Genomic DNA, 23546 nt, shown 5'->3' with positions numbered 1-23546 from the left:
TCCCTCAGTTGGTTGTCATTTTGAAGAAACCACATAGGGCTACACTGATAATTCTCCCTTTCCAGGACATCTCTCATTTTCCCACACACAGGCTCTTATGTAGGGGAGGCTCTGGGGAAATAGGACAGTTGCTCATGACCTTCCATGTCCATTACCCAGGACCCTCTGCTCAAGTATTTTTGACATTCTAAAATGATCATATTTAGAAGTAATTCAAGTCTACTAGGAAAAACCGGGTAATTCTCCTTGAGCTGCTGAGTTTCTCTGTCTGCCTGCCACAGATTAAGGTTTGCAGAGCCCACACTGCTGTGTCTGAATTAAATTTCAACAAATCCTATTAACTGAGAAGAAAAAAAACTTTTGATTAGTTTCAAGCAAGAACTTTGAACCTAAGGCTGATCCCAACCTTGAAAGTTGCTCTTCTCCCACATTTTTGTGGTCTTTACTAACTTATTTACCTGCTGTTCTTTCTTTCTTTTATTTTTTTTAATTCTAGATTCAAGGTATTTATTTTTGGGCACCTGCACAATGTATGTAGCACTGCAGCAGGTGCATATTTTCCTGTTAGGATTTTGGAACCAAGAGCTCAATGCCCTTTGCCATCCTTTTATTTCCTACAGATGCTGATTCATATAATTGTGGGCATGATGTAATGCAAAGTCTCTGCAAATAACCAATGCCCCAACTCTGATGTGCTCTGCGACTGTAGGTTTCCATTCATCAAAGTCCCCATTAGTTATATCTCGTCGTCTCCCCCAGAAATCCAGGAGATGGAAAAGCAAGCGTGAGGGATCGGACTCTGGCAATCGACCGATCAAGGCTGCTGGGAAGGTTATCATCCAGGACACTGCGTGTCTTCTTCCTGTTCACAAATCACTGGGAGAACTGTACATGTAAGTCTGCCATGCTTATCACACGGTCATTGTAATCCACGTGGTTTTGTTTCTTTTTTTTATTTATTTATTTTATTTATTTATTTTTTTTAAAGATTTTATTTATTTATTCGACAGAGATAGAGACAGCCAGCGAGAGAGGGAACACAAGCAGGGGGAGTGGGAGAGGAAGAAGCAGGCTCATAGCAGAAGAGCCTGATGTGGGGCTCGATCCCAGATCGCCGGGATCACGCCCTGAGCCGAAGGCAGATGCTTAACCGCTATGCCACCCAGGCGCCCCTGTTTCTTTTTTTTAAAGTGTTGGAACCCTTTTGGGGCGCCTGGATGGCTCAGTCGGTTAAGCGATCGGCTCTTGATTTCAGCTCAGGTCATGATATCAGGGTGGTGAGTTCAAGCCCTGTGTCGGGCTCTGTGCTGGGCGTGGAGCCTCCTTGAGATTTTCTGTCTCCCTCTCCCAGCCCCTCCACCCCTACCCCCCTGCACATGCTCTCTCTCTGTGTCTTTATCTCTCTCTAAAAAAAATAAGTAAATATTGGAACCCTTTCTTCAGAAGAAGTTTTAGGAGGACACCAGTGTATGAGCTTTTTATTGCTGCATAACAAGGTACCACAAACTTAGCAGCTTAAAATAACATACACTTCTTATCTCGGTTTCCATGGGTCTGGGTCCAGGCATGGCTTAGCTGGGTCCTTGCTCAGGTCTCACCAGGCTGAAATTGTAGAGGTGGCCAGGTAGTGGTCTTATCCAATGCTCAGAGTCCTCTCCCAAGCTCATTCATGTTGTTAGCAGAATTTAGTTCCTTGAAGACATAGAACTTCGTGATTTTCATCTGTGAGACCAGCAGGAGTTTCTCTCTGATGCTTCACTTTCTTTCTAAGGTCTCACCTGATTAGATCAGGCCCACCTACAATAATCTCCCTTTTGGCACATTCAGAGTGGACTGTTCAATAACCTAATCTTGGGTGTGGTAGCCCATCAGTATTCACTGATATCACCCATAATTAAAGGGGGGGATTATATTAAATGTGTTGGGGGGGTGGCACAGAAATCTTGGGAACAGCCTCAGAATTCTGCTTTCCATACTGATATGTAAAACACTTAAAAGCAGAGCCACTTTGGTTGAAGGGAGTTGGGAGGCTAGTGACAGGCATACAGAGGCTGGCCTGTGGTTACCCTTCTTCTTGAACTGGAACACGTAACAAAAAGTGTTTATTTTGTAATATATACGCAGCACACCACTCTTTGTGTTAGAAACCACAGTGTTGCACATATTTAAATTCCTTTTTATTCAACCTTTAAGCCTGGGGAAATCCACAGAAAAGCTGGTTGCCAAATTGACATTTGGGGCTGGCTTCCTGTCTTGACTTTAGAGAGGTGAACAATTTCACCTTCCCCAGGCATGAACCCACAGCCTGAGCTGTTGGGTAAGCTTTTTCTCCATATTATGTAGCAAGGTTGAAGCTTAAGGCCAACATGGATTAAACATTTTGGGTGACAACTCAAGAGGCAGTTTTTAGTTTGTCTGTTAAACCAGGGGTCCCTGATTTAGGAGGTTAGACTAGAAATAAACTTGTTCCTTCTTTTTACATTTCAGATTGAATGTGAATGATATTCAGGAAACATGCCAGAAGAATGCCACTTCTGCCTTGCTTGTTGGAAGGAAGGACCTTGTCCAGGTATTGTACATCCTTTCTGATGGCCATCTGGAGTTTGCTTTTTGAGCCGATTGTTTTCGCTGCACAATATTGGGTTAGTGGCCTTCCAAGGCCTGCTTCCTATTTTGCAATTCCTCTCCCACTTTCTTTGCCAAGCTACAGGGCTAGAGCAGCTTTCTAAATCCTTTGGGTTTTCTCTCTTTTTTAAAAAATATTTATTTCTTTAAGTAATCTCTACCCCCAGTGTGGGGCTTGAACTCATGACCCCGAGATCACGAGTTGGATGCTCTTCCAACTGAGCCACCCAGCCAGGCGGCCCCCTTTGGGTCTTTCTCTTATTACAGTTTAGTTGAGAAGATCTTAAAGCACATACTAAGAATTTTTTATTACATTTCTACTCTGATACCGTGGTGATTGTTACACACATAAATGTGCGTATCTGTGCCTTTGCCTTTTGGACTCTCAATTCTGTTGTGCTGGGGTTTTTATACTTTCAAAAATGCTTTGTTTCAGGGGCGCCTGGGTGGCTCAGTCAGTTGGGCATCTGACTCTTGGTTTTGGGTCAGGTTGTGATCTCAGGGTCATGAGATCAAGCCCCGTGTTGGGCTCCGAGTTCAACACGGAATCTGCTTCGGATTCTCTTCTCCCTCTCCCTCTGCCTCTCCTGCTGGTGCTCTCTCTCTATTTCTCAAATAAATAAATAAATCTTTAAAAAAAATTGCTTTGTTTCAAGAGGGCGTCTGGCTGGCTCAGTCAGTAGAGCATGTGACTCTTGATCTCGGGATTGGGAGTTAAGGTCCCGTGTGTGGTGTAGAGTTCACTTATAATTAAAAAAAAAATTGTGGGCGAGACGCTTGGTTGGCTCAGTCAGTAGAACATGTGACTCTTGATCTTGGGGTTGTAAGTTCAAGCCCCATGTTGGGTGTAAAGATTATTTAAAAATAAAATCTTTGAGGGGCGCCTGGCTAGCTCGTTTGGTTAAGCATCTGACTTTTTTTTTTTTTTTAAGATTTTTATTTATTTATTTGACAGAGATAGAGACAGCCAGCGAGAGAGGGAACACAAGCAGGGTGAGTGGGAGAGGAAGAAGCAGGCTCATAGCGGAGGAGCCTGATGTGGGGCTCGATCCCAGAACGCCGGGATCACGCCCTGAGCCAAAGGCAGACACTTAACCCCTGTGCCACCCAGGCGCCCCAAGCATCTGACTTTTGATTTCAGCTCAGGTCTTGATCTCAGGGTCATGATTTTTAAACCCCATGTTAGGCTCCGTGCTGGGTATGAAACCTACTTTAAAAAAAAAAAAATGTTGTGTGATCCTGGGCAGCACTTAATCTTTCTGAACTTCAATTTCCTTGACTATGAAATAGTCCTGATTCTAGTACCTATGAGAAAGAAATAAGGTCATATATGTAAAACTCCCATACCTATCTCTGCTGGATGGCAAATATCCAATATGTGGGACAGTTGCCACTCTGTTCCTGTAATTATTGTCATCATTTGTGGCATGGTACATGTAAAGGGACGGAAATGGCATCAGTGCAAATGCTTGAAGATTGTTTTTTTGTTCTTTTTTACCCACATGTTGATGATGGTGCGTCTACTGTTTTGCAAAGACTTGCAGAAATAAACCCAAATGTCAACTATTCCTGTTGAAGCCATTTAGGAAATGTATATTAAAAGTGAGGAAGTAACAGGGCATCTGGGTGGCTCAGTCGGTTAAGCTTCGAACTCTTGGTTTCGGCTCAGGTCATGATCTGAGGGTCGTGAGATCGAGCCCCGCACCAGGCTCTGCACTCAGCAGGGGGTCTGCTTGAAATTCTCCCTCCTTCTCCCTTTGCCCTTCCCGTGCTCTGTCCCTCTCTCTCTCTAAAATAAATAAGTAAATTTTTTTTTTTTTTTTAAAGATTTTATTTATTCGACAGAGATAGAGACAGCCAGCGAGAGAGGGAACACAAGCAGGGGGAGTGGGAGAGGAAGAAGCAGGCTCATAGCGGAAGAGCCTGATGTGGGGCTCGATCCCATAACGCCGGGATCACGCCCTGAGCCGAAGGCAGACGCTTAACCGCTGTGCCACCCAGGCGCCCCAGTAAATCTTTTTTTAAAAAGTGAGGAAGTAACATGCCTAAATTGTCAGCCAGGGTAGTAAACATCCTGTCCTATCCCAGAGAGACATTAACTTCTCTCAGCAACTGTTCAGGTGGGTCATTGGTGATAGAGATGAAAGTAAACCTCATGTATCTTGTCTTAATCAATACTTGGTGCTTGAGTATATTGGTGCCACCTAATTTAACTGATTTTTCACATATCTGATGTGTTTCTCTACCCATTTTTCAGTATTTTTGTTTATTCTTTTTTCTTAGATTATAGACTTGTCGATTAAAGTCCGTATTTTCTTCCTTTTAAGTTTCTCACAGAGTCTAGTATAGTGTTATCCAGGTAGTGGGCACACAGTGATGTATTGCTACTAAGAAAGATTTCCAGGTAGTATTCCATTTTTAAAAATGTGGAGGGAAGGAGGCTCTGTTGACAGCACGATGTATTTAATATTAGCATGTGCTAAATCTTGGATTTAATAGACATCTAGTGAATGTTAGTTTCTGCTTGATGGCCCCAAGCCCTGTGAGATTTCAAGTTTGGAGATATTCCTCAGATTTGATGTCAACAAAAAGTCAAGTCTATTTTGTCCTGGCCTATTCTTCTTTAGCTTTGAGAGTATACTGAAACTTTTGTAATGAAAGCAACAAAGTTTTCCGTTACTTGGGCAAAGGACAGATCTGAAATGTGATGCTTTTTTTCCTCTCCGTGCCTGTTCACTAATGAGGCAACAGAAGTCACTTGAGACAACCCCTTCGAGTTAATGTATGGTGTCATTTCTTTGAAATTTGCTTAATAAAAGTTTTTAAGACTGGTGTTTCTCGAGCATTAAAGTCCCCAGAGAATCTTGTTAAAATGCAAATTTTGATTCAGTGTGTCTGGAAGGGGGCCTAATATTCCCAGTTCTTATCGCCCTCAGAACAGCAAGGCTGTAGGCTGTGTGTGGAGGAGAGGTGGGGTTCTTTCATGCTTCCTGGTCCTGTCCTCACCAGTCTGACTTCGAGGGTTTCTCTTCAATCTGTTCCAGGTTTGGTCGCTGGCTACAGTTGCTACAGATCTTTGCCTTGGTCCCAAGTCTGACCCAGATTTGGAAACACCCTGGGCTCGACATCCGTTTGGGCGACAGCTGCTGGAGTCCCTGTAGGTTTTGAGAGCTAAAAGTGAGGAAAGCGAGTGATGTAAATTTTAGGTCTCTAAACCCTTGCAGTGTTTTCATCAAAGAGGTCTGAGGAACGGGAAAAAGTGAGATCTTTCCCATTAGTGCTATAATAATTTCTGTGCAGAACTAAATTCTTAATAGCAAAAGGAAGTATACGGTATTTGTTATTTACAACAAGGATTTGAGACTCATGTGTCCTTTAGAGATATATGCTTTAACCCATAAGTCACACCAGTCTGAACACAGGAGTTTGAACTTTTGAAATGGTAAATCTTTTGGGTGCTATAGACTTTTTCCCCCAAGAGCAGATTCTCTAATTCCGTGTTGACTCTATGTTTTCCAAGGGTAATGATGTGTTCACCCACTTTGGCACTTTATGGAAACATTGAATTTGTGTCGGATTTATTGCACTGAAATGTGGCAAGCTGGAAATACAATGTGAAAATGGTTTACCACTTGAACCTTCATAACTGTGAGGCTCAGAGCCTGACAGAGAGACAGAGAAGCTCAAATTCCTTCAGGTGGAGGATTGCTTGAGTTACTTGTTGAGGTCGGACCTGGGACCTATGCTGAAGTTTCAGTTGCCTCATGGTGATGCAGGGATGATAATGGTTGTTCTATCCACATCCCATAAGGCTCAAATATGGTGGTATGAAAACACTTTTAAGAAATACCATACATTGCTTGGTAGGAAAGTATCAGTATCATTCTATCACAAAGGCCAAGTTGCTCTGATCCCTACCTCACATCCTAGCATAGTGGTCCCAAAAGGAGCAAAGAGGACGTGAGTACCTAAAAGCTAAAAATATTCCTTGTTATTCTTATTTAGTAGCTCATATTCATAATTCCACCTTTGACTCTATCGCCAGCTCTCCATACTGTGCTGGTGGTACAGTGCCTTCGTGTAGGTTACGAGTGAAGAGTGATTCTTCTTGGAGTTGGGGAGACCAAGAGCACATGCATGGCCTCATTCAGATGTTAGTTTAATCCACTTAGTTCTTGGAGAAGCTACATTCAGGTCTGAGCCATGTCTGGATGCCAACCAAAGGCTTTCAGATGGGTTATCCAGCTCATTTGTAATACTTGGATACATTCTTCTCCAAAACAAATTTAGCCAGACTCAAAGTGCAAGCTGCCGGATGTGTAGAAAGCCCTGGTTCCCAACGGTTTTGTAAGGCAGAATTCTACCCCTGTGTCAGCAACCCACCACAGTTGTGACAGTTATCCTTCCTGTATCTCTTCTCTTGACTTTTTTCTCTCCTCTTTTCCTCCAGGTTGGCTCACTACTGCCGACTCCGGGATGTCCAGACATTGGCCATGCTCTGCAGTGTGTTTGAAGCCCAGTCTCGGCCTCAGGGAATACCCAACCCCTTCGGACCCTTTCCCGGCCGTTCCTCTAACCTTGTGGTGTCTCACAGCCGATATGTAAGCTTGTGGCCTTGTGCGTTGTGTCTGACCTCTCCTAAAGGGAAGCGTGTTCTGACACTGCTCCTATTTGTCCTGCAGCCCAGCTTTACTTCCTCGGGCTCCTGCTCAAGCATGTCAGACCCAGGGCTCAACACTGGTGGCTGGAACATAGGTTGGTATGGAGCTGACTTAGCCAAGCTGGATTTCCAGTACTGTAAAAACTGTGTGTGACTCGTTAACTGTGTCAACTTGAGTTGATAGATGCACTCTGTATCTTCCTTGTTGCTCATTTCTCTTCCAATTTAATATGATGGGGATGCTGTAGTTAGCAAGGCCTGGACTCGAACAGACCAGGTTCTGGTATGTCTTTGTGCCTGGCTGGGTTGCTTTTCAACTCGTAACCTTGAGAGACTGACAGTGGAACTTCAGTGTTCACCCGGTTTAGTCCAGCCCTCATCTTTTCTCCCTCACATGTCCCCCACACCACTCCAGTCTCCTGCCACTTCTTGTTAGCTGTCTCTTCCCACTTGCCTCCTTTCACTGTAGAGAAATGAAGATGAGCCTGATTCCAGCTGGCCATAAAGGTCTGTTTAACGAATAAGTGTGTTTGTGGCTTCCAGATTTTTGAGATTTCTTTTTAAAAATTATCTTAATTTTCTTTTCTTTTTTTTTCCTTAGAATTTATTCTTATCCTGTATAGAACTTGAATGAGGTTGGTGATGTAGTTTCCCAGTCTCTAGAGTAGAAGCTACACATATAGAGACTTTGAAGTAGGAGGTAGAGCCTGTTAGAGGCAGGGCAGGCAAAGAAGTCGTAGTTCCAGTAGTTTGATAGGAAGAGCCAGAAGGTATTAAGAAAAAAAAAAGACCCAAACAAAAAGCAGTAGTTTGTGGCCAGTAAGCACAGTGTCAAATAATTTCCTAAGAGAATATCACTGTTTTGCCGACAGTGATTCTGTGTCATGCAGAAAAACATTTTACCAGTACCATTTGCACAAGAAGTCAGGAATGTTCTTTTATTATATTGAAAATGGCTTTAAAACTATGAAACTTGAAGATGTTTTGAAATTTTTAAATGTTTCAACAAAGTGACGTTTCTCTTTCCTGGAAAACCCATTTAGGGGAATGGGGTGGAAAAGACAAATCTTGTTCCTTTAATTTTCTTGATTATAAGAGTAATTGCATGGGGGTGCCTGGGTGGCTTAGTTGGTTAAGTGTCCAACTCTTGGTTCGAGCTCAGGTGATGATCTCTGGGTTGTGAGGTTGAGCCCCGCATCGAGCTCTGTGGTCAGCGGGGAGTCTGCTAGAGATTCTCTCTCTCTCCCTCTCTTTCTGCCCCTCTCCCCTGCACGTGCATATGTGCACATGAATAGTCTCTCTCTCTCTCTCTCTCTCTCAAATAAATAAATAAATCTTAAAAAAAAAAAGGTAATACATGCTTGGTGGGAAAAAAAAGTATATAATCATCACTGAACCTCCACCTAGAAATAATGTCTATTAACATTCCAAAACATTTTTTCCTAATCTCCGTGTGTGTATGTGTGTGTGAAGGGTCATTCTATATATATGATTTTGTGTTCTGTTTTTAATTTTATCATGAGCATTCTTATGTCATTTAAAAAGTCTTTATCAATAATGACTGCTTTATCTAATATTCTATATCACTGTACCATAACGCTGCTTAATCATTATGTGTGTACTTAGTTGTCAAGTTACCTTAGCAGTAAATATCTAGATAAAAAGGTAAGGCTAGGAAAGAATTCTGCTTGGTTATATTTCTCAGCATCTTCAGCCCAGTTTATTTTTCTTCCAGTGACTAAATTGAGCACACTCTGCATTATGAGAGTTTTCAGACACTTTCCACGCCTTCTCTGATTTCCCTTTCCCTTCCCATTTGATTTGCTTCAGCGGGAAGAGAGGCAGAACATGTCTCCTCACCTTGGGGAGAGTCTTCTCCAGAAGAAATCCGCTTTGGGAGCCTTACCTACAGCGATCCCCGTGAACGGGAACGTGATCAGCATGATAAAAATAAAAGGTAACAGCCTTCCCAGGCGAGAGCTGCAATTTCATAATGCTTAGATTCCCCAAAATCAAGATTCTTGCTGTAAGAGAGGTATGTTAATTAGTTCATTAGGTATCGAGCTTGTTTTTTCTTAAAGGAACTGACAGGAAATCTTTTGAGTTTTATCCAGGCTTCTGGACCCCGCCAATACCCAGCAATTTGATGACTTTAAGAAATGCTATGGAGAAATCCTCTATCGCTGGGGTCTGAGAGAGAAACGAGCTGAGGTGCTGAAGTTTGTCTCCTATCCTCCTGATCCTCACAAAGGGATTGGTGAATACACATTTCTTTCTTTTCCCATTGCTCTGTGAAAGGTCCTATAATGTAGTTTGTCTGTAAACAGAAGACTTGGAGTGAAGTCTTTTAGCTTCTCACTTAGGAGCAGAAATTTCTGAAGCATTTTGAGTCTGCTCCAACCTTCCGAAAACCCTTGCATTTCATGACAAGACTACATTTCTCTTCTAAGTTTTATATACAGTACTCAGATATTGATTCGAAGGAGGGGTACTCATTCATATATTTAACTAAGACATATCGAGCTCCTGTGAGGCACAGTGCTGGCACATTCCTTCCCCTCATGGAACTCACAATTAAATAATTATAGGTTGTGATCAGTGTTTATGAACAAACAAAAAGGATGTTGGCGCAGGGAGAGCAGGGAGGGAGAATTTCAGGTGATGTCTGGCCGTGTGCGGGGAAGGCCTTTCTGAGGGGCTGCGGTCGAGGGATGAGAAGCCATCTGTGGCTAGAACACAGTGAGCGGGAAGAGGGGTGCCAAATTAGATTGTAGGATAATTAGGGACTTGCAAGTCATGGTACAGAATTGGGATTGTATTCTGAGTCTGATGGTAAGCTTCAAAGGGTATTAAGAGGTAAGTGACATGCTCTGGTTTCTATTTTGAGAGAATCAGTGGCTGTTACATGGAGAAAGGATTGGAGGAAGGTGGGGTGGAACTTTGAAGACCGTTAGGGTACTCAGAGGAAGGTCGACGGCCTAGTCTCGGACGATTTCAATGGAGGTAGAGGGGTGGATTGGAAGTACTTTTTAGGGGTAGACTCCACATAATATGCTAACAAATTGGATGTGGGATTGAGAGGAAGGGACAGAGCTTAGATGATTCCCAGGTTTCCTGCTTGGGCAAGTGGGTAGGTGGTGGTGCCATGTTCTAAGATAGAAGAGGCTGGAAGAAAATTAAGAAAATTAAAATCTGTTTGGGACAGCCAAAGATGTGTGTGTGCTGCCAGACCGTAAAGTCATGTAGGTGGCCAGATGTGAGTCTGGAGCCCAAAGTGGAGCGTGGGGCGAGAACTAGCAATTTTGAGAATCTTCAGCATGTAGGTGGTACTGGAGCTGTGAGAATGGGTATATTGACCTGGGACCTGGGGGTGGGGAGGAAGAGTACAGGGAGAGCAAGAGCCCACCCACTCCGGGCCTTGAGAGAAGCCAGTACCTGCAACGTGAGTCTACGTGAAGAGCCAGAGACGGACTCAGAAGGAGACACCGGTGAGTTTTGAAGAAAAGCCAGAGTGTGATCTGAAAGGAGCTAAGAGAAGGGTTTTAAAGGGTGATGTGGAAGACCGCCGTGGGTGTGTGTGTGTGTCTGAACACACATTGATTTCCTCTCTCTCCCACACATTGACACCCCTCCCCCACCACAAAGCGTCTATCCAGAGCTTTCCTGAAAAGGCATAACCGTGCAAAAAGAATCATGTTGTTGATAGCATTTGGGACCAGGGAGGCATATAGCTTAGTGGTAACTGATTTTACAGGGCCTGAACTGACTGGCAGAAAAACAGTACCACACATGACAGAAGCCCCACCTCCACTCCCGATGGCTCAGGATTTAGTGATGCTTGGCACCTCTGGAAGTGGCACGAAGGTGGGACCAGTCACAGGAGTATTGTTTGATGGCCTTTTTAGGGTCCCCAGGGCCCTGCTCCTAGTGTGCAGAGCAGGTAATGACCCTTCCTCTATCACAACAGAAAATCAGGAATTTTCGTTCTCCAGAGAAGTCAAACAGCTTTCCAGATTGAAAGGGCCCACTAAGCACCTAGTGTGGTGAATGAACAAAGACCCGGGATAAAGAAAGTACCCTGGGAGCTTCCAGAGAGAGAGCAGGTCCCATACAGAGGATAAGGAATATGGGCAGCACCACATGTCTCAGGAGTGGTCAACTAGATACTGGAAAGGAGAGGGCAATGCAGCAGTGCCTTTGGAATTCTCCAGAAAATGATTTCTAACCTAGAATCCTGCTCCAAACGATCCGTCACAGGTGAAAGTAAACTTTCAGCCTATCCAGGAAGGCAGGAAGTCAGGATGTCAGGATGACGGTAAAGGGAGATGCGCGTGGCAGACCCAGAGACAGACCCGTCCAGGTTGGGGTTTTAGGAGCATTGTGTCCAAGAAGAGAAAGTTAGAAAAATAGCTAGTGGATTTCAGTGTCCAGTATATTTATAGAGATTCAGATATTTGAGAGAGGGTTTGCAAGTCAATTATGATAAGCAAACTAAGCCAACAAAAACAAGACGGTTACTAAGAAAAACCAAGCGTGCAAGAAAGGAAGAGTGGTCATGGTGTGTGGCTTGGCTTGAATAACGTTCACCTAGATAGATGATGTAAAAACAGAACGCTGATCTAACCAAGTAGCAATGGAACTGCATGGGGAAGATGAGGGATGGGGTATGTGTGTGGCTAGAGGGATTGGGGAGTGAAAGAAGCTTCCACGGGAAAGTTGAGATAATGCTTAAATGTGGAAATTAAGAATTGGCTTCATAAAGGGGTGTTTGGAGATAGAAGGTAGAAACAAAAAGTTAAATGCGTTGGAAGGATTTCCTCCCGGGAGTGACGGGAGAGGGGGTGGAAGGGAATGCTGGTTTTGTTAATCAGACGTATAGCATTATTTGACTCTTCAAGTTGTATGTATGTAGTTTCAATTAAAAAACCCAAACAAGGGGTGTTGGGCTGGCTCAGTCGGTGGAGCATGTGACTCTCGATCTTGGGGTTGTGAGTTCGAACCCCACGTTGGGTGTAGAGATTACTTAAAATCACTTTAAAAAAAAACCGGAGTAATACAGAGATTTAGATATCAAATAACAAGGATTGTTTTAATATGGATTATTTCGGTGTATATACTTGAGGAAACGCAAAGATGCAAAATGCTATTTGGGCGATGTATTTTTCAGAGCATCTAAGTGCATTAAAGTGTATCAGAGAGAGTAATGAAGGCCTGGAGCAATTTGTCATTTAGAATTAGTTTTCAGGAAAATGTACGAATCACAGAGATAGGTAACTGTTACAAGGCGTTCTTACTGACATCAGTTATAAGCGTCATGCCAGGTTCTGTTGGCTATACAAGGAAACGCGAGGTGTGGTTTAGGGGAGATGGTGTCAGAAAGAATAATCCAGTCAGAGAAGTAAAACAGGAACTCATGAAGACTTAAATGATCCTGAAGAATGAATAGAGTGTCCAAATACCATTACAAACAGTATTGCAAGATTTCAAAGGGGATAGGAAAGATAGACTCAAACAAAAGCATTAAGTATTTTCATCTTTATTATTTATTACTTTGGAAGAATTAGACTGCTCAAATCTAGCAAACAGCAGATATTGAGAGAAAAATACTACAGGGTTACCAGGGCTACCGTTAGTCTCCAAATTGCTGGAAAAGCAGCAATTTCCCCTCACACTTACCACATCTGCAAGGGTCATCCCATATCAGTGGCAAATTTTAGGGATAAAATTCTGTTCATTTAAAGGGTTAGATTTATAGAAAGGGCTCAAGGCTTCATTTTTTTGAGGGGATGGTGCTAGACAGAATATGTTTTTAATAAACCGTCTCCATTACAAGATGATTTTTGATTTTGTTTTTTTTCCATTGTGGTATGTGGCGCTTGGTCATCTTGGTGGCAGAGGCAAGGTGTTTGACCTGCCCCCCAAATCCTGCCTCAGAGGCGTGCGTCTGCTCATCTAAATTTTGTTCAGCCATTTTCTGCTTCTACATTTATTAATTTAACGTCTTGTTTTTTTGGTTGGTTTTATTTACATTTGTGTAATTGATGGTAATTAATACACACAGCTCTTCTGTATGTAGGGCCATATGGTGCTAAGACTTGGGATATGGCTCCTGCCTGGAGGTTTCATAAAGCCTTAGGAATCATAATTTGATCATTTACGTGCCAGGTGTGTTTTTATTGTCTTTATTAGTTTGTCCATTAGGAACCAGGAGTGATCCATTTTGCCTCTGCTGGGTTTCACCTGCAAAGCCTGTAACTGTGGTCATCTGCTTCCTTCCCTGAGATTCCCCCAGTTTGTCAGTGTTCCTGTAAAAGACACCTTGACAGCTTGTGATTTCACACGAACTCTGCATCCCTTTGTAGGTCCAAATGTGGCAAAAGTTAGTCTGTACACCAGCATGGCCCAAATGTGTGCCTGTCCTTCTCAACTAACGGCCGTTCCATTATGTAGGACAGTGAGAGGCAAGAGAGAAATATTAAAATTATGCTTAGTGACTTAGCGTCTTTGTATTTCCTGTCTTTGTGAATTTATATCCACTTAGAAATTGGCCACATCCCCCCAAATGATTCATTAATTAATTAAATGAAATATTAGTTCAAAGTCTTAATAATGATTTTGGAGGTTACATTTAAGCTGACAGTATGGAGAAACACAGTTACTAATGACATACTGAGTTTTTCAGGGAGATGACATTTTAATAATTTTACCAAGATAGATCTGGAGAATAATTAAGTTTACATTTACAGTTATCTCAAATGTCAAAGAACAGCCCCTTTTTAAAGACGTAATTCAATTTATTGAATGTGCAGTTTTTACATTCTCATAATTTTAAAGGTTGAATCTTGTCCAACCAATAAAACCAGTAAAGGAAATTTAAGAAATTTAAACTAATTAGGCTTTTCACAAGAACAAAAGCCAAAGTCTTACCTAACATGAAAAGTTACGCATAGATGGACAAGACATGGCTATTTTTCACCAAACTTATCAAACCCATCTAATTTGCCTCAGGATTTACCTGAAGTAGGGCTATCATAACATTTTTCCTTAGTTACCATGAATTTTAAAAGTCTTTATTGGTACATTTTTGTGACTGCCATTTGTCCTGAGGCAGAGGAACTGGCTCAGGTACAAGAAAGGAGCCTTCCTCTGTTGCAGGAGGTGAAAGGAGAAGAGGAGCAAGTAGGGAAATTTGAAGGCTTGGTGGCTGGAGATTAAGGCTTCTCTTTTTCCAGGGAAGAGGGGAGGCCAGCAGGTGAGAGAGGGGAGCAGGGGCTGTGCAGGAGTGCTCGGGGAGACGGTGCCGCCCTGGGAGTCCGTGGGTTGGTTGTCGTGTGTTTAGTGAGAAGCGCATCTGGCCGGTGCGCCTTCCCTCAGGAACGCTGAGGGCAGACATGGCATAGGCAGCCGACAGCACTCATCTGGGCTGGAGGTTCTGCTGGTGGTACCGTGGAGGGAGTTGGGGATACTTGCAAGAAAGTGATGATAATGTTGGTCCGTGTTACTCAGGCTGGCCCCAGGGGCACCTGTTGCCAGAAAGGGTGAAGACAGGACAGGACGGGCGAGGACCTGGGAGGCCAGGTGTGCACAGGGTTGGGAGTGGGTTTTGAAGGCACGAGGGATGGTGCCAAAAACAGGTCAAGAGAAAGAGTGAGAACCAAGAACAGAAGTCCTGAGGGGACGGGGGTTGGGGGTGTATCCACACTGTCATAGGTGAGGGCAGAGAAGAGGCAAGGATGGTGAAGCCAGGTGGCATTTCCTCAGGGGAGAGGTAATGGTCTTCAGGCAGTAATGGGGCGTGGGTCTGCCTCTCCTGCCCCGGCGCTCCTTGGGACTCCAGACCGAAGCAGCCTTTCCTCCAGAGGCCGGCAGAGGCGGCAGGCTCCAGGCGGGGCCAGGTGCCGAGGGTGCTGTCGGAGGAGAGTGCACAGTCATGGGAAGGCCTGTTCCTGGGGTGGCACACTGGAAGCTGGGCAGGGGAGACAGGGATCCACATAGGCCGCCCAGACTCAGGGTCGTGCTTGAGGTGCACTGGGATGTGCGGGTGGTGGGGTTAGCCCTCGGGGTCTCTTCCAGGGACCTGGGGACCAGCTGGCCCTGACCGCAGGGTCCTGACTCGGCACATCTTGTGCCACTTGGTCATCGGTGTACAAGTCAGGAAGACACTGTGACACTGATCAGCTGTTGCTGGGTGTCACTGAGTCCTTCAGTTCTGTCAACAAACAGTTGGTGGCCACCTCTATGAGCCAGGCCCCTGCAGCCATTGGCGTAGGAGAGGATGAGACGTAGCCATCACCTGGGCTTTTCACACCAGGCCTCCCAACAGCCAGGCATCTCCTGCACTGACCCCCTGCACCCAGCCTGCAGTGACAGCAGCTTGTCTTTGTAAGACTTAGTGAGATTATGGAAGAAGGGCTTCTGCTGTTTAAAAAAAAAAAGAGAGAGAATCATTGTTGTAAAGAATCCCTGCAGGCTCCTAAGATGAAGACATCATTACTCACCATGCCCAGTTTCCTTTTGCAGAACTAATTTCCCATTTGTCTTGTTTCGGCCATCTCCAACTGTCTGCAGAGTTTGGCGTGTACTGCAGCCACTGCCGGAGCGAGGTCCGTGGCACGCAGTGTGCCATCTGCAAAGGCTTCACATTCCAGTGTGCCATCTGCCACGTGGCGGTACGAGGATCGTCCAATTTCTGCCTGACCTGCGGGCATGGTGGGCATACCAGCCACATGATGGAGTGGTTTCGGACCCAGGAGGTGTGTCCCACCGGGTGTGGATGTCACTGCCTGCTTGAAAGCACGTTCTGAACTTAACAGATGATGGGAGTTGTCGCAAATCCCAGAGGATTCCATAAATGTTGGATGACAAGCTCTCCACCAGGAGGGAGGCTCCAGAAGGCCATTCCCGACTAGACTGGAGCGTGTTCCCCTCAAAGACTGCCACCACACCAGCTGTTCCTGAGCCTTTGCTTCTCTTCTGTTTGGCTGTGGATGGCATGGATGTCACTGGGAAGTAGGAGGGCCATCGTGCAGAGCCACATAGCCAGGTGGAAGTCTTCTTCAAGAAAAGCCCCTGCCTCCAGAGCCGTGTTTACCTTCAGGGTGTTAACGTTAAACCACTGAACAGCATCCTTTCTGATGCCATTTCAGACCAAGGTCGGATACAAAGGACAGTCTCCTGAGCTGAAGGACAGTGGACATTAACTTAGTTGATCAGTGGGTCTGTGTTATAAGTTGGTACATTTAAATGAACTGATGGATAAGTGGCCTTTAAAAATGATACTTAAATTATAAATACATGATGTACTTAAGGACTTTAAAGCTGTATCTTATGTTTGTTATTTCTCTTCAAGCTGCTCTCCCTTGGCTAATAAAAGTCAGGTAATTGTTTGAAAAAAAAAAAAGGTTGAACAATTTTTTGTGAAATTGTTTTTATTTTGTTTCTAATTGAAGTTAACTCTTTGGGGTAGAACCAGAGTCAGTGCTTAGACTTTCAAAGGAAATGCTGATTTAATCTTGTCATCTGACAGAGAAACTAGAATTTGATATTTTCTTTCCAACTCCAAGAGTCTTTTTTTTTTTTTTAAGATTTATTTATTTATTTTAGAGAGCGTGGGGTGGGGTGGGTGGGGCGGAGAAAGAAGGAGAGAGAATCTTAAGCAGACTCTATGCTGAGCGTGGAGCCTGATGTGGGATTCTATCCCATGAGCCTGAGATCACAACCTGAGCTGAAACCAAGAGTTGGATGCTCAACTGACTGCACCCCCCCCCAGGTGCTCCAAGCCCTAGAGTCTTTTAATCATTTCATTTAGCAAAAGGAAAATTAGATGGCTTCACAACATTGATTTTCGAGTCTCGCATTGCCACTGAGCAGGTTGTCTGAGTTCCGGTAAGTTCCTTCCACTCTTCATTTGGGCTCTGTCACAGACTCCGTTTTTTTGTTTATCTGCATTCCACATGACTGTGGTCCACGTGTTTTATTCTTCAGAATGATTTTCAACTCTTCACATATTATATCTGCCAGGAAAAGAGATATCTTTTTGATATTTCTACTGGAATATATATTTGTTTCTTAGAATTTTACAATTCCAAATTGATTAACTTAAGAAATATAAGTACATGTTTCAAAATGTGTTGTACATCACTGCTTTAAACTATAGGTGAGGACCCAGTAATGGATTGTGAAATTGATTTAGTATATAGAAACCAGCATTTAAAAAATGAAATGGAGTAGAAGAGAAATGGTGAGCATGTACCATATGAAGGGTGAATATCATTTTGTGTAACCTGTTATGAGTGCATATCTACACACTCACATGTATAATGGATCACACTGTAAATTCATTTCTTACTGAGGATTGTGGGGTCAAGACCCATCCATTACCTACAAGTGATTCATTTTAGACCTAAAGACACTTGCAGATTAAAAGTGAGGGAATGGAGAAACATTTGTCATGCAAATGAATGTCAAAAGAAAGAAGGAGTAGCAACACTTAGACAAACTAGACTTTAAAACAAAGATTGTAACAAGACACAAGGGCACTATATGGGGCACCTGGGTGGCTCGGTTGAGTGACTAACTCTTGATTTTGGCTTGGATCATGATCTCAGGGCCAAGCCCTGCATCAGGCTCTATGCTGAGCATGGAGTCTGCTTGGGAATCTCTCTCTCCATCTCCCTCTGCCCCTCCCCCTGCTCTCTTTCTCTCAAATAAATAAATAAATCTTAAAAAAAAAAAAGGGCACTGTATAGTAATAAAGGGGACAATTCAGCAAGAAGGTATAACAATTATAAATATGTATACACCCAACATGGGAGCACTCAGATACATAAAACAGTAATAACAAACATAGAGGTACTAATCTATTATGATAAAGTAGGGGACTTTAATACCCCTATTATATCGATGGGGACAGGTCACAGAAAATCAGAAGGAAACAGAAAATCAACAAGGAAACAGTGGCTTTGAATAACACACTGGACCAGATGGACTTAACATATATATTCAGAACATTTCATTCTAGAACAACAGAATGCAGATTCTTTTCAAGTGCACGTGGAACATTCTCCAGAATAGATCACATATGAGGCCACAAAACAGGTCTCAACAAATACAAGAAGAATTGAAGTCATACCACACACCTTTTCTGACCACAGAGCTATGAAACTAGAAGTCAACCACAAGAAAAAATCTGGAAAGACCCAAAATACAAGTAGGTTAAATAAGATGCTACTAAACAATGGATGCGTCCACCAGGAAATAGAAGAAATTTAAAAAGTAATTGAAAACAAATGAAAATGAAAACACACTTGTCCCAAACTTTTGGGATGCAGCAAAAGTGGTCCTAAGAGGAAAATATATAGCAATACATGCCTAGCTCAAGGAGCAAGAAAAATCTTAAACAACCTAACCTTACAACTAAAGGAGCTAGAAAAGAACAACAAACAAAACCTAAAGCCAGCAGAAGGAAGGAAATAATAAAAATTAGAGCAGAAATAAATGATACGGAAACTAAAAACAACAACAACAACAACAAAAACAGATCGATGAAACCAGGAGCTGGTTCTTTGAAAAAATTAATAAAATTGATAAACCTCTAGCCAGACTTATCCAAAAGAAAAGAGAAAGGACCCAAATAAATAGAATCACAAATTAGAAAGGAGAACTAATGAACACCACAGAAATATAAATTATGAAATATATTATGAAAAGCTATATGCCAACAAATTGGACAACCAAGAAGAAATGGGCAAATTCCTAGAAACATATAAATTACCAAAACTGAAACAGGAAGGAACAGAAAACAGACCGATAACTAGCGACAAAATTGAATCCATAATAAAAAAAACTCCAGCAAACAAAAGCCTAGGACTAAGTGGCTTCACAGGCAAGTTCTACCAAACATTTAAAGAAGAGTTAATACCTACTCCTCAAACTATTCCGAAAAATAGAAAAGGAAGGAAAACTTCCAAATTCATTCAATGAGGACAGCATTATCCTGATCCCAAAACTAATAAAGACACCACTAAAAAAGAGTACAGGCCAATATCCCTGATGAATATAGCTGCAAAAATTCTCAATAAAATACTAGCAAACCAAATCCAGCAATACGTTTTAAAAAAATCATTCACTGTGATCAAATGGGATTTATTTGTGGCTCGCACAGGTGGTTCATTATTTGCAAATCAGTGAATGTGATATACCACACCAGTAAAAGAAAGGATAAGAACCATATGATCATTTCAGTAGATGCATTAAAAGTGTTTGACGAAGTACAACATCCATTCATGATAAAAACGCTCAATAAAGTAAATTTAGAGGGATCATACGTCAACATATAAAGGCTATATATGAAAAACCCACAACTAATATCCTAAATGGAGGGAAACTGAGAGCTTCTCCTCTATGGTCAGGAATAAGGTGGGGATGTCCACTCTCACCACTTTTATTCAACATAGTACTGGAAGTCTTAGTGACAGCAATCAGACAACAAAAAGAAAGGGCATCCAAATCAACAAGAAAGAAGTAAAATTTTCACTATTCGCAGATGATATGATACTATATATAGAAAACCCTAAAGACCCCACCAAAATGCTAGAACTGATAAATGAATTCAGTAAAGTCTCAGATACAAAATCAACATATAGAAATCTATTGCATTTCTATATACCAATAATGAAGCAGCAGAAAGAGAATTAAGGAATCCCATTTACAATTACACCAAAACCAAAATGGTAACCTAGGAATATACCTAATCAAAGAGGTGAAATATCTGTACTCTAAAAACCGTAAAACACTGATGAAAGAAATTCAAGATGCTCTTTCTCATGGCACCTCAGAGGTGGCAGGCTGGCTTCAGGATGAAGCTGAACATCTCTTTTCCAGCTACTGTCTGTGAGAAACTCATTGAAGTGGATGATGAACGCAAACTTCATACATTTTATGAGAAGTATATGACCACAGAAGATGCTGCCGTTGCTCTGGGTGAAGAATGGAAGGGTTATGTGGTCCAAATCAGTGGTGGCAGTGACAAACAAGGCTTCCCCATGAAACAGGGTGTCTTGACCCATGGCCGTGGCTGCCTGCTGCTGTGTAAGGAGTATTCCTGCTACAGACCAATGAGGACTAGAGAAAGAAAGCACAAATCTGTTGGGGGTTGCATTGTGGATGCTGTCTCAGTGTTCTCAACTTGGTGATTGTAAAAAAAAAGGGGGGGGGAACGATATTCCTGGACTCACTGATACTACTGTGCCTCCTTGCCTGGGGCCCAAAAGAACTAACAGAATCCGCAAACTTTTTCAGTCTCTTTAAAGATTATGTCTACCAGTATATTATGAGAAAGCCCCTGAACAAAGAAGGTAGGAAACCTAGAACCAAAGTGCCCAAGATTCAGCATCTTGTTACTCTTCGTGTCCTCTAACACAAAAGTCAGCATATTGCTTTGAAGAAACAGCACACTAAGAAAAATAAGGAAGAGGCTGTAGAATATGCTAAATGTTTGGCGAAGAGAATGAAGGAGGCCAAAGAAAAATGCCAGGAACAGATTGCCAAGAGACAGACGCTGTCCTCTCTGAGAGCTTCTTACCTTTAAGTCTGAGTCCAGTCAAAAATGAGATTTTTTTTAAAGAGTAACAAATAAGATCAGACATAAAAAAAAAAGAAGAGGAAAGAAAAGAAAGAAAGAAAAGAAGAGAAAGAAAAGAAAAAGAAAAATTCAAGATGATGCAAAGCAATGGAAAAACATGCCACATTCATGGATTAGAAGAACAAATACTGTTTAAATGTCTGTACTACTCAAAACAATCTACACATTTAATGCAATCCCTATCAAAGTACCAACAGCATTCTTCATAGAGCTAGAACAAACAATCCTAAAATTTGTATGGAACCCCAAAGACCCTAAATAGCCAAAGCAATCTTGAAAAAGAAAAGCAAAGCTGGAGGCATCATAATTCCAGACTTCAAGTTATATCACAAGGCTGTAGTAATCAAGACAGTATGGTACCAGCACAAAAATAGACACACAGATCAATGGAACAGAATAGAAAACCCAGAAATGAACCCATAGTTATATGGTCAGTTAACCTTTTACAAAGCAGGAAAGAATATCCAATGGGAGAAAGATAGTCTCTTCAACAAATGGTGTTGGGAAAATTGGATAGCAACTCGCAGAAGAATGAAACTGGACCACTTTATTTTTTTTATGATTTTATCTATTTATTTGAGACATAGAGGAGCACAAGTGGGGGGAAGGGCAGAGGGAGAGGGAGAAACAGACTCCCCGCTGAGCAGGGAGCCTGATGTGGGGCTCGATCCCAGGACCCTGAGATCATGACCTGAGCCAAAGGCAGACACTTAACCAGCTGAGCCACCCAGGTGCCCCTGGACCACTTTCTTACATCATAGACAAAAATAAATTCAAAATGGATTAAAGACCTAAATGTGAGACCTGAAACCATAAAAATCCTAGAAGAGAACACAGGCAGTAAGTTCTTTGACAAGGGCCATCTCAACTTCTTTCTAGATATGTCTCCTGAGGCAAGGGAAACAAAAGCAAAAATAAACTATTGGGATTACATCAAAATTAAAGCTTCTGTGCAGTGATGAAACCATCAACAAAACTAAAAGACATCCTACGGAATGGGAGAAAATATTTGCAAGTGACATATCTGATAAAGGGTTAGTATCCAAAATATATAAAGAGCTTGTAAAACTCACTCCCCAGGGATGCCTGGGTGGCTCATTTGGTTAAGTGACCAACTGTTGATCTCAGCTAGGTCTTGATTTCAGCATTGTGAGTTCAAGCCCCTCATTGGGCTCCATGGCCAATATGGAGTCTACTAAAAACAAACAAACTGAACACCCCAAAAATGAATAATCCAATTAAAAATGGACAGAAGACATGAATAGACATTTTTCCAGAGACATACATACACTTGGCCAACAGACACATGAAAAGATGCTCAAAGACCTCTTATCATCAGGTAAATGCAAATCAAAACTACAATGAGATATCATCTTATACCTGTCAGAATGGCTGAAATCAACAACACAAGAATCAACAGGCGTTGGCGAGGATGTGGAGAAAAGGGAACCCTCTTGTACTCTTGGTGGAATGCAAACTGGTGCAGCCACTGTGGAAACAGTACGGAGGTTTCTCTGTACATTAAAAATAGAACTACCCTACAAGTCCAGCAATCGCACTACTCGATGTTTACCCAAAGAATACAAAAATACTTATTCAAAGGGATCCATGCACCCAGTGTTTATAGCAGCATTATCTACAGTAGCCAAATTATGGAAACAGCCCAGGTGTCCATTGATTGATGAATGGATAAAGATGTGGTGTATATATTCAATGGAATATTACTCAGCCATCAAGAAGAATGAAATCTTGCCATTTGCAATGACATGGATGGAGCTAGAGAGCATTATGCTAAGCAAAATAAGTCAGTGAGAGACAAATGCCATATGATCTCATTCATATGTGGAATTTAAGAAACAAAACCAACAAGCGAAGGGGAAAAATGAGAGGGATTAAGAGGGGGAGAGAGAGTGGCAAATCAAGAAACAGATTCTTAACTATAGAGAACAAACTGGTGGTTACCAGAGGGGAGGTCGATTGGGGGATGAGTTAAATAGATTATGAGGATTAAGGAGTGCACTTGTCATGATGAGTGCTGGGTGATATATGGAAGTGTTGAATAAAAAAAAAAAGTGGAGTAGACTTGAACTCTTAGGAAAAAATAAAAATTGAAGTATAGTTGATACACAATATTACATTAGTTTCAAGTGTACAACATAGTGATTCGACAACTTTTTACCTTATGCTATGCTCACCACAAGTATAGCTGCCATCTGTCATCCTACAGGCTATTACAATACCAGTGACTGTATTCTCTACGCTGTGCCTTTTATTTCCATGAGTTACTCATTCCATAACTGAAAGCCTATACTTCCCACTCCTCTTCACCCGTTTTGCCCATGTCTCCACCCCCCTACTTCTGGCAACAGTCAACATGTTCTCTGTATTTATGGGTCTGTTTCTGCTTTTTTTTTTTTTTTTGGTATGTTTTGTTTTCTAGATTCCTCATCTCATATGGTATTTATCACATCTTCTTTATCCATTCACCTGTGGATGGACAGTTGGTATTATATAAAACATCTTCCATGTCTTGGCTATTGTAAATAGTGCTGCGTAAACATGTATCTTTTCAAGTTAGCATTTTTGTTTTCTTTGGGTAAATACTGAGCAGTGGAATTA

The 23546-nt window shown here is 42.3% G+C and overlaps 1 protein-coding gene and 1 pseudogene across 6 annotated transcripts in view; both read left to right on the top strand.

Moving 5' to 3' along the window:
- WDR59 (WD repeat domain 59) overlaps positions 1-16685 on the top strand; it is an 81716-nt gene extending 65031 nt beyond the window's left edge. Inside the window, exons 19-27 of one of the 6 annotated variants that reach the window (XM_040633585.1) lie at positions 760-893; positions 2488-2569; positions 5670-5782; positions 7076-7226; positions 7308-7380; positions 9116-9242; positions 9400-9542; positions 11040-11149; positions 15854-16685. In XM_040633585.1, coding sequence (XP_040489519.1) covers positions 760-893; positions 2488-2569; positions 5670-5782; positions 7076-7226; positions 7308-7380; positions 9116-9242; positions 9400-9542; positions 11040-11149; positions 15854-15982 — 1062 coding nt within the window. In that variant the 3' untranslated portion in view covers positions 15983-16685. The other 5 variants (XM_008689709.2, XM_008689710.2, XM_040633586.1 and 2 more) reach the window with 5 other exon arrangements.
- A 3361-nt stretch (positions 16686-20046) lies between these two features.
- Positions 20047-21087, top strand: LOC103662059 (annotated as a pseudogene).
- The last annotated feature ends 2459 nt before the right edge of the window (positions 21088-23546 follow it).

This window comes from Ursus maritimus, unplaced genomic scaffold (genome assembly GCF_017311325.1).
Source record: "Ursus maritimus isolate PB19 unplaced genomic scaffold, ASM1731132v1 scaffold_19, whole genome shotgun sequence".
Lineage (NCBI taxonomy): Eukaryota > Metazoa > Chordata > Mammalia > Carnivora > Ursidae > Ursus > Ursus maritimus.
Note: the sequence above shows the minus strand (reverse complement) of the source record. Positions and strands in the feature narration are given on the sequence as shown.